The 9,880-nt window shown below is 50.6% G+C and overlaps 1 protein-coding gene across 5 annotated transcripts in view; it reads left to right on the top strand.

The window, feature by feature from the left end:
- The first annotated feature begins 948 nt into the window (after positions 1-948).
- Positions 949-9,880, top strand: part of TMEM114 (transmembrane protein 114) — a 61,995-nt gene continuing 53,063 nt past the window's right edge. For 4 of the 5 annotated variants that reach the window (XM_023225842.1, XM_026446856.1, XM_023225840.1 and 1 more), the window contains exons 1-2: positions 1,627-1,846; positions 2,172-2,252. In XM_023225842.1, coding sequence (XP_023081610.1) covers positions 1,627-1,846; positions 2,172-2,252 — 301 coding nt within the window. Of the gene's footprint in view, positions 1,437-1,626; positions 1,847-2,171; positions 2,253-9,880 lie in introns of those variants that run through there. The other variant, XM_023225841.2, reaches the window with a different exon arrangement.

The following is a 9,880-nucleotide window of genomic DNA, read 5'->3' as shown; positions in this document are numbered from 1 at the left end:
TGATGATGGTGGTGGTGTTGGTGATGCTGCTGGTGGTGATGATGATGGTGATGGTAGTGATGATGGTGGTGGCGTTGGTGGGGATGATGGTGATGGTGGTGGTGATGGTGTTGCTGTCCATGGTGATGGTGGTGGTGGTGATGGTGGTGATGATGATGATGGTGATGGTAGGGGTGATGGTGGTTGTGGTGGTGCTGATGATGGTGATGGTGGTGGTGATGGTGTTGCTGTCCGTGGTGGTGATGATGATGGTGGTGGTGTTGGTGATGCTGCCGGTGGTGATGGTGGTGGTGATGATGGTGATGTGGTGGTGATGGTGATGGTGGTGGTGGTGATGCTGCCGGTGGTGATGGTGGTGGTGATGATGGTGATGTGCTGGTGATGGTGTTGGTGGTGGTGGTGATGATGGTGATGCTGCCGGTGGTGGTGGTGGTGATGATGGTGATGGTGGTGATGATAGTGTTGGTGGTGATGATGGTGGCAGTGGTGGTGATGGTGTTGGGGGTGGTGATGATGGTAATGGTGGTGGTGATGGTGTTGGTGATGGTGGTTATGATGGTGATGGTGGTGGTGGTGGTGGTGGTGGTGGTGGTGGTGGTGATGGTGGCAGTGGTGGTGGCTATGATAATGAAGAAAGACTTTGGGGGTACAATTGATAGATTCTGAGCACCTGGACTACCTCAGTGCTTTAGAGAACTTTTATGAAAAACTGATGTGCCTTTTCCCATTCTGGTCAGCCCAGACTACACTTGAAGGTGAATTTTGGAGGAAGGGTGCTTGGAGCTGGAGGGACTCTTGGAGATGATTTGCAAATCCTGGCGGGACTCTGAGGCCCGCCACACCCCTCTTTCGTACTGCCCCAGGTGGTCCCAAGGCCGCCTTCCCTTCCACACCGGTAGCCTCCAGCGCTCCAGGGCTGGGGACCGCCCCCGTCCGTGCTGCGTGCGCACTCCGAGCTTGTCCTCGGCGGCGAGAAGGAGGGCGCAGAGGGTCAGCTGCGACCCGGCTAGAGCAGGAGCTGCGGGAAGACCCTGGAGAGCAGGGCTGGGAGTGGGGAGCTGGCAGTGTGGGGCCAAGAAAAAGGGTTAGGGCGGAAAGCCAGAGGCAGAGGCAGAGAGGGGAGCATCTGGGGTCGGGGGAAGGGTTCCCGGAGAGTGAGGCAGGAGAATGGAGGGAGTAGGGGTCTGGGGAAAGTGAGGATTTTGAAGTGAGAGAGTCCGCTTGGGCTGGGCGTGGAGGGCTGAGAGTGGAGTGGGGCTGAGGGACAAGGTGGGTTAAGGTGCTGGTGGGGAAGGACAAGGGCTTCCAGGAGGGTCTGAAGGCGGAGGTGGAGGTCGGACAGCACAGGTGAGGGGGTCTGCAGGTAGAGCTGGCACTGGAGGGCTGGGAGCGTGGACCGGGGCTGAGCGGGCGCGCGTGCAGGTCGGAGCCGGCAGGTGAGGGTCTGAGGGTGGATCCAGGGTCTGAGCTAGGGCCAAGGGTCCAAAGGAAAGGCTTTCAGGTCTGAGCTCGGTGGCTCCGGCGGTGGAGCTGGGAGCCCGCGGTGGCCGACTGGGGACGGGGGCGGGCACAGAGGGGTCGCTCCTCGGCCGCAGGAACCCGCGGTTGCTGGTCCTGGGCTTGAAGATGAGGGTGCACCTGGGCGGGCTGGCCGGCGCTGCTGCGCTGACAGGGGCGCTCAGCTTTGTGCTTCTGGCGGCCGCCATCGGCACGGACTTCTGGTACATCATTGACACCGAGCGACTGGAGAGGAGCGGCCCGGGGGCGCAGGACCTGCTGGGGTCCATCAATCGCAGCCAGCTGGAGCCTCTGAGCTCCCACTCCGGCCTCTGGCGGACCTGCCGGGGTAAGGGTGCACGCCGGGGCTGGGAGCTGTGGCTGCGAACTCCCCCTGCCGCGGTACCCTGCTCGCTTGGGACCTGTTGCTTGGCGCGCACTCCTCCCCCAAGTTCCTAGAATACAAAGTCTAGAGACTGGGGGGAAGGTGAGCAGAAGGCAGGGACTGTGAAAGCCCTTCCGAGAGGCGCCCGGCTGCGATCCCAACTGCTCTAGTTCTCCCCATGCCCTCCCTGGGTGGCGCACTTAGGGTGTGCATGGGGGCAAAGCCGCGGACGGGGGTTCTGCGCGGAACTCCGGGGTCCTGCGCCCATGGATTCCTCCGTCCTATCCAGTCCAGAGCCCGTGCACACCGCTGATGAACCCCTTCTGGCTGGAGAACGTGACAGTCAGCGAATCCAGCCGGCAACTTCTCAGTGAGTCCGGGGAGGGTGAGGATGGAGGAAGTGCCCCAGTCCTAGCCGTGGGTTCTGGAGCCTTTCCCCAAACAGCTGGGCTTCAGAGCTTGCGGAGGGGGCGGCTGGGGTGGCCTCTGACAGTCCGGCCTGAGAATGCAGTGGGCTTAAGACCCGGGGGCGGGGTCTCTCCTGATCCACCTGTGACGTTTTGTGGTTTAGGGTTCGTTCAGCTCACATTGACTAATGGCGTTCTTTGCACCGTTTTGATTGATGGTTAAGACACAGGCCATCCCCTCAAGCAGCTCACAGTAGTGCAGGGGACAAATGTGGAGACGCGCAGTTAAGAGTTCAGAGTGAAGAGCAGCGTGAGGAGGGGAAGGTGGGAAGACCCTGCAGAGACCTAAATTATCCTGGGGAGGTGAATGGTGAAAGAGAGGTCTCATTCCACAGATTCCATGCCAGCGTTGTTTGTATCCACATTTCCTAGAACAAGAGCTTTGCAGTAGTGGGGTGCGATAAAAATTTGCATGTAAATATGTGATTGGAGCCAGGCAATTAGGAGGTGGGAACAGCCTCTCCTCCCAGGGCCATTGTGTCCCTGTTATTCATAGTTGGTTCTTAGTACCCAACGCAGCGCCTGGAACTCTAAGTAAAGTTGTGAGGACTGAAAGCAATTAAGGAAATGGGATGAAAATTGTGGAGGGAGGGAAATAAATGTAACAGTTCAATTCATTGAGGCTTGCGATAAGCCAGACATGGAGCAAACTGCTTTTCATCTATGTCTTCATTTGATTCCTACAGCCACACCCTATGAAGTTATCAGTATCTTCATTTCTGCCTTCATTTTTCCAATGAGGAGGCCCAGAGAGGTTCTGTAGGAGGATCTGATGAGGAAATGAAGATTGAGTTTTGTAGACTTTGAAAATGTGGGCAGGTTTTTTTTGAGACGGTCTTGCTCTGTCACCCAGGCTGGAGTACAGTGGCACAATCTTGACTCACTGCAACCTCCTCCTCCCAGGTTCAAGCGATTTTCCTGCCTCAGCCTCCCGAGTAGCTGAAACTACAGGTGCCTGCCACCACGCCCGGCTAATTTTTTGTATTTCTAGTACAAATGGGGTTTCACCATGTTGGCCAGGCTGGTCTCAAACTCCTGACCTCAAGTGATCTGCCCATCTCAGCCTTCCAAAGTGCTAGGATTACAAGTGTGAGCCACTGCATTGGTACCAGGTTTTTTTTTTTTTTTTTAAGGTAAAAAACATATTTATTTATTTATTTATTTATTTATTTATTTATTTATTTTAAATAGTGATAGGGTCTTACTATGTTTCGCAGGCTGGTCTTGAACTCCTGGCCTCAAGTGATGTTCCTGCCTTGGCTTCTCAAAGTGTTGGGATTTCAGGTGTGAGCCACTGTGCCTGACTTTCTCCCTCCACCCAATCCTACCCAGAGACAGGGCCTTGTTCTGTTGCCCAGGCTGGAATGCAGTGGCACGATCATAGCTCACTGCAGCCTCAAACTCCTAAGCTCAAGCGATCTTCCTGCCTCAGTCTCTCAAAGTGCTGAGATTATAGGCATGAGCAGTTTTTTATAGACTTACTGAGGCTGAGGATAAAAAAATAGACAAGTGCCTAGCATGGCCCACAAGGCCTGGTAGGTCCCTCTCCAGCCCCATTCTCCCTTTTACTCCTTTCTCTCCAGCTGGCCTGGCCTTGGTCAGTTCTTGGAACATGCCAAGTTTCCTTCTGCCACAAAGATTTTGCACAGGCTGTTCCCTCTACCTGGAGTCTCCCTGCTTTTATCCCACCACCTTGACTTGGCTAACTCCCACTCATAGTGCAGGTTGTATGACTTTTTTTGGGGGGGTTTAAATGTGACTCCTTCAGTAGATTGAAAGCTTCATGGGGACAAGGACCATGTCTATCTTGCCACTGCTGAATTCCCAATATTTAGCATAGAACCTGGCACATAGTAGCCCATGAGTCAAAGTTTGCTGAACAAATACGTTAGTGAGTGCAAATTGTATTATGCTGTAGGTGGAGCTCAATGTATGTATTTATTGTATGAATGTATGGGTTTATGGTGAACTGAAACGGTTTCTCTAAAGTCCAGAGGCATGCTGGGAAATATTGAACAACTGGGTCTCTGCAAAATTAAAAGAAATAAAGCCCTGGTTTGTAGCATTTGCCAATTTCTGTGGTGCAAATACTTCCACCATGGCCAATTTCAAGATACCAACATGATGTTACCTGGCTCACAAAATTCTCAAAATCTCAATTGGCTCTCGTGAGCCAGCTCCTGCACACTGCTGTGTAAAGTCCCACTAAAGGAGACATACCCTAGACACCTGGAATGTGTGGGAGTTGAGGAAAGGTGAAGGTACTGCATGCTCTGTCCTGAGCCCCAAACTGCACAACGGGGAACTTTGAGTGTCTTTGAAGCACTGTTTCAAGAATTATAAGAATTTGGCCAGGCATAGTGGTTCATGTCTTTAATCCCAGTACTTTGGGAGGCTGAGGCAGGCAGATCACCTGAGGTCAGGAGTTCGAGACTAGCCTGGCCAACATGAAACCCCATCTCTGCTAAAAATATAAAAATTAGCCTGGTTTGGTGGCACATGCCTGTAGTCCCAGCTACTCAGGAGGCTGAGTCACAAGAATCTCTTGAACCTGGGAGGCAGAGGTTGCAGTGAGCTGAGATTGCGCCACTGCATTCCAGCCTGGGCAACAGAGTGAGACTCTGTCTCAAAACAACAACAACAACAACAACAACAATAACAACAACAACAAAAAACGAGTTATAAGAATTATTGTCATGGAAGTGAGGGAAATGGGGGTCACGTCCCAGCTAAAACCCTTATAGAGGCCTCCTGTGATCCTGGGATAGGTGTCTTAACCTCTCTGAGCCTCATTGTTCACATCTATCAAACTGAGATGTGGATACCATCAAGGGATATGGTTAGAATTCCATGAGAGGGGATAAAAATGGATGAACAAAATGGACCTTGCCTAGGACCAGTCATAAAGGAATGACCACACTTGTCAGCAAGGAATGACTTGACATCAAGGTTCCAGACATATGGTAAGTGCTTAGTAAGCATGAACTCTTCCTTTGCCCTTCCTTCCAGCCTCCTTCTAGAGGTAGTAACATCTATGGAGTGCTGATGCTTTGCCAAGCTGGGTGTGGGCATTCAGCTGACTTATTACATCCGTGGGTCAATTGGACAGTTAACCACAGTAGGCACTGGGCTGGCTTCCTCTTCAAACTTGACAATGCAACAACTCTGCTTGTTCCAGGATTTTGAGAAACAGCAGAACTCACATGCACAGTCTATTCACTCGTTCAGCCTCAGTCCTAGGGCTAACCGGCAGTTTCACCGCCAAGTAGGCACGTGGCCATGGGCGTTTCCTTATTTCGTTATACCTCTCTGAGCCTCAGTTCCCTCCTGTGCAAAATGAGGATAATTGTCATCTTTTTTTCTAAGGTTATTGTGAGGTAAAACAGGAGAGTGTATTTAAAGAGCCTAATGTGGTGCCTGGCCTCCGTAAGTGTGCTATAGGTGGTAGCTGCTATTATTTCCATTATATCATCCAGGAAAAAGGACAAGCTGCCCTTTCACACCATGTACTCCTTGCAAATCACCCCCAGAAAGAGCTTTTTTTTTTTTTTTTTCCTCTGCATAATCTCTTTTTCTTCCAAAACGAATTTTGAGTTTGGTCCAAGCTCTTCTACTATATAAAGACATTTCATTCCTTTAAGGACCTGCTGCAGAGGCCATAGAGGAGAAGCCAGCTGACAAGCAGCATGTTTGACAAGCAGCATGTTCTCTAAGTTCAGCCTCCTAGACAAATCCTTGTGGGGGTGTATGGGAAGAAATCTTGATTTTTCCTCTAAGAAAACCCTCACAGAGAGATCACTTCAGTGCCAAGTAATTCACTGTAATCACCTGGCAGATGGAGGGCTGTGAGGGAAGTCCCACAATCTAACTTGCCTCCTGATACGGTTTGGCTGTGTCCCCACCCAAATCTCATCTTGAATTGTAGCTTCCTTAATTCCCATGTGCTGTGGGAGGGATCTGGTGGGAGGTAATTGAATCATGGGGGTGGGTCTTTCCCCTGCTGTTAAGAGTGAATAAGTCTCACGAGATCTGCTGGTTTTATAAAGGGGGTTCCCCTGCACAAGCTCTCCTGCCTGCCACCATGTAAGACGTGACTTTGCTCCTCATTCACTTTCAGCCAGGATTGTGAGGCCTCCCCAGCTGTGTGGAACTGTGAGTTCATTAAGCCTCTCTCTTTTATAAATTACCCAGTCTCAGGTATGTCTTTTTTTTTTTTTTTTTTGAGACGGAGTCTCACTCTGTTGCCTGGGCTGGAGTGCAGTGGCCGGATCTCAGCTCACTGCAAGCTCCGCCTCCCGGGTTTACGCCATTCTCCTGCCTCAGCCTCCCGAGTAGCTGGGACTACAGGTGCCCGCCACCTTGCCCGGCTAGTTTTTTGTATTTTTTAGTAGAGACGGGGTTTCACCGTGTTAGCCAGGATGGTCTCGATCTCCTGACCTAGTGATCCGCCAGTCTCGGCCTCCCAAAGTGCTGGGATTACAGGCTTGAGCCACCGTGCCCGGCCATATGTCTTTTTTTTGAGACGGAGTTTTGCTCTTGTTGCCTAGCCTGGAGTGCAATGGTATGATCTTGGCTCACTGCAACCTCCACCTCCTGGGTTTAAGTGATTCTCCTGCCTCAGTCTCCTGAGTAGCTGGGATTACGGGTGCCCACCACCACATCTGGCTATTTTTTTGTATTTTTAGTAGAGACGGGGTTTGACCATGTTGGCCAGGCTGGTCTTGAACTCCTGACCTCAGGTGATCTGCCTGCCTCGGCCTCCCAAAGTACTGGGATTACAGGGAGGGCCACTATGCCCAGCCAGGTATGTGTTTATTAGCAGCATGAGAACAGAGTAACACATCTCCTTAATTCTACCTAGCCACCTTGGGAGAGTGGAGTTGAGCAGAAATATCAAGTCCATAAACAGGTACATCCCATAACCTCCACTCTTTCAGCCACAGAGAGAAGTTTTCAATGAAACAGGTTCCTTGTCAGCAAAATCCACTTTGCCTTCCAGATTTGCTCTGGGGAAGTCATGGGTTTGTTTCTTGGGCTAGGGACTGGAATTATTTTTGGTGGAAAGGAGGTCTTCAAATTCAGCACAGTGTAGATGAAAGAGCTATGGTCTAGAATGAACCAGGCTAGCTGTGTCAGCCAGGATCTTTCTGGTGGCAAGTGACAGAAACTCAAATCTTACGGGCTTCAATAAGAAAAGAAATTACTGGTTCAGGTAACTGAAAAGCTCATGTCTGCTGGAATCCACTGTTAAACTCAATTTCTTTCCTCTTCGTTTTCGGCTTTGCTTTCTTCTGTTTGAGTTCTGCTTTCAGCTAAATCCTCTCCCACCTTAGCTACCGTAGTAAGAGAGACATTTTGTTTCGCAAGAATTCCACCAAACTTCCAGCTAGGTTTTCCACTGGACCACATTGGGTCACATGCTCAGTCCTGAGCCAATACCTGGAGCCAAGGGGATGGAATATGCTAATTGGCCAGGCTGAGTCATGTGCCCACTTGTAACTCGGGTGGGTTGGGATCAGCTCCATAGATAGGGGTGGGAAGGTGGGGAGGAGTGGTCACATGGTCATAGGCAGGTCAAGTTGCTGTTGTTAGGTGTAGGGGTGGGCAAAACCCACATGTGCCTATATCACGGGGTTCAAATCCTGGCCCTAATTCTTGCTGGCTGTGGGACTTTTTTTTTTTTTTTTTTGAGACAGAGTCTTGCTCTGTTGCCCAGGCTGGAGTGCAGTAGCACGATCATAGCTCACTGCAGCCTCCACCTCCCAGGCTCAAGCAGTTCTCCTGCCTTAGCCTCCCAAGTAGCTGGAACCACAGGTGTTCACCATTACACCCGACTAATTTTTGTATTTTTTTTTTTTTTGTAGAGGTGGGGGTCTTACTATGCTGCCCAGGCTGGTCTGGAACTCCTGGGCTCAAGCGATCCTCGTGGCTTGGCCTCCCAAAGTGCTGGGATAACAGGCCTGAACCACTGTGCTTGGCCAGCTGTGTGACTTCTGATGAGTCACTTGCATCCACAAATGGGCTGTTCTAAGATGAAATGAGATCACATAAACAAAGCAGCCAGCACTGGGCCTTGCGCATAGTAGGAGCTCAGTTAACTCCTCCTCCTCCTCCTCCTCTAATTCATATTGCCATCCTAAGCCTCAAGCTTTTCATCTGTGAAATAGAGCGAATCATTGCAGACCCACCAGACACATTTATTTGCTCAGTACATACTGATTTGATCCCCAGTACTGGGCCAGTTGCCTGGTGTAGAACATGGTGAGACAGTTGCTGTGTGCCAGACACTATTCTGAGCTCTTGCTTTGTATCTACTCATTTAATCTTCCCAGCAGCCCAAGAGGCACTATTATTATCATCCTCACTTTCCAGATGAGACGTAGAGAAGTTAGGTATGGTATTTAAGTTTGCACAGTAACTGGAACTTCTAGGATTTGAACCCTAGCAGTTTCTCTCTCTCTTTCTGTTTCTGTCCCTTTCTCCCTCTCTCTCTTTCTCTCTCTCTCTCTCTTTCTCTCTTTCTTTCTTTTGTCTGTCTGTCTCGCTCTGTTGCCCAGGCTGGAGTGCAGTGCTGAGATCTCGGCTCACTGCAGCTTCCACCTCCTGGATTCAAGCAATTATCCTGAGCCTCCTGCCTCAGCCTTCTGAGTAGCTGGGACTACAGATGTGCACCACCATGCCCGGATAATTTTTGTATTTTTGTAATTTTAGTAGAGATGGGGTTTCACCATGTTGGCCAGACTGGTCTCCAACTCCTGACCTCAAGTGATCCGCCCACCTCGGCCTCCCAAAGTGCTGGGATTACAGGCATGAACTACCACATCCAGCCTACCTAGCAGTTTGTTTCTACTCCATTGAAGCAATGCAACACTGATTATAGTTTCAGTGTAATGTGTGTATGTTAAGACTAGAGGTCATGGTAGCCCAGAGGAGCTCCTAGCCTGTTTCTGGGGCTCAGAGTCCTGCTATCCAACATTGCCTCTTTCAGACAGGAAACCAGAGACCTGCATTACGGGAAGGAACAGCAGATTTAGAGTCATGAGGCAGGACCGAGCTTGGTATGTTCCAGAAATAGCAGGAAGACTGGTATTTCTGGAGGCTGATGTGGAAAGCGCTTCTTCAGGGCACTCCTGTTTTTTTTTTTTTTTTTTTTTTTTTTTCTGTGTCTTATCTCAGCTGTGTCTCCTAAGAGCCTGTGAGAGAGGCCAGGCTGGCCAGATGAGGACACCAGACCCAGAGAGGTCAGACGCCTTGTCCAACACAGCACGCCAGTGGTGGAAGCTGAACTGAGAGGAAGTGATCTGGCCTGGCTGTCCTCTGAGGCGACCAGGTTGGAAAATCACAAGATTTGATTTCCAGTTTTTCTGGGTGCTGGGCTGTTGCAGTGACATGGAAAATTAAAACCAGCCTACCCACGATGCCTGGTGCAAATTGCAAGAGTGGAGGAGGTGAGGGACAGAGCAAGGATTGGGAACATAAATGCGTGAAGAGGCTGCCGGAGCCCAGGAGGGAGGAACTCTCGGTGTGATTT

Source organism: Piliocolobus tephrosceles, chromosome 17, assembly GCF_002776525.5.
Source record: "Piliocolobus tephrosceles isolate RC106 chromosome 17, ASM277652v3, whole genome shotgun sequence".
Lineage (NCBI taxonomy): Eukaryota > Metazoa > Chordata > Mammalia > Primates > Cercopithecidae > Piliocolobus > Piliocolobus tephrosceles.
The sequence above is the reverse complement of the archived record's forward strand: the minus strand, read 5'-3'. Positions and strand labels throughout refer to the sequence as shown.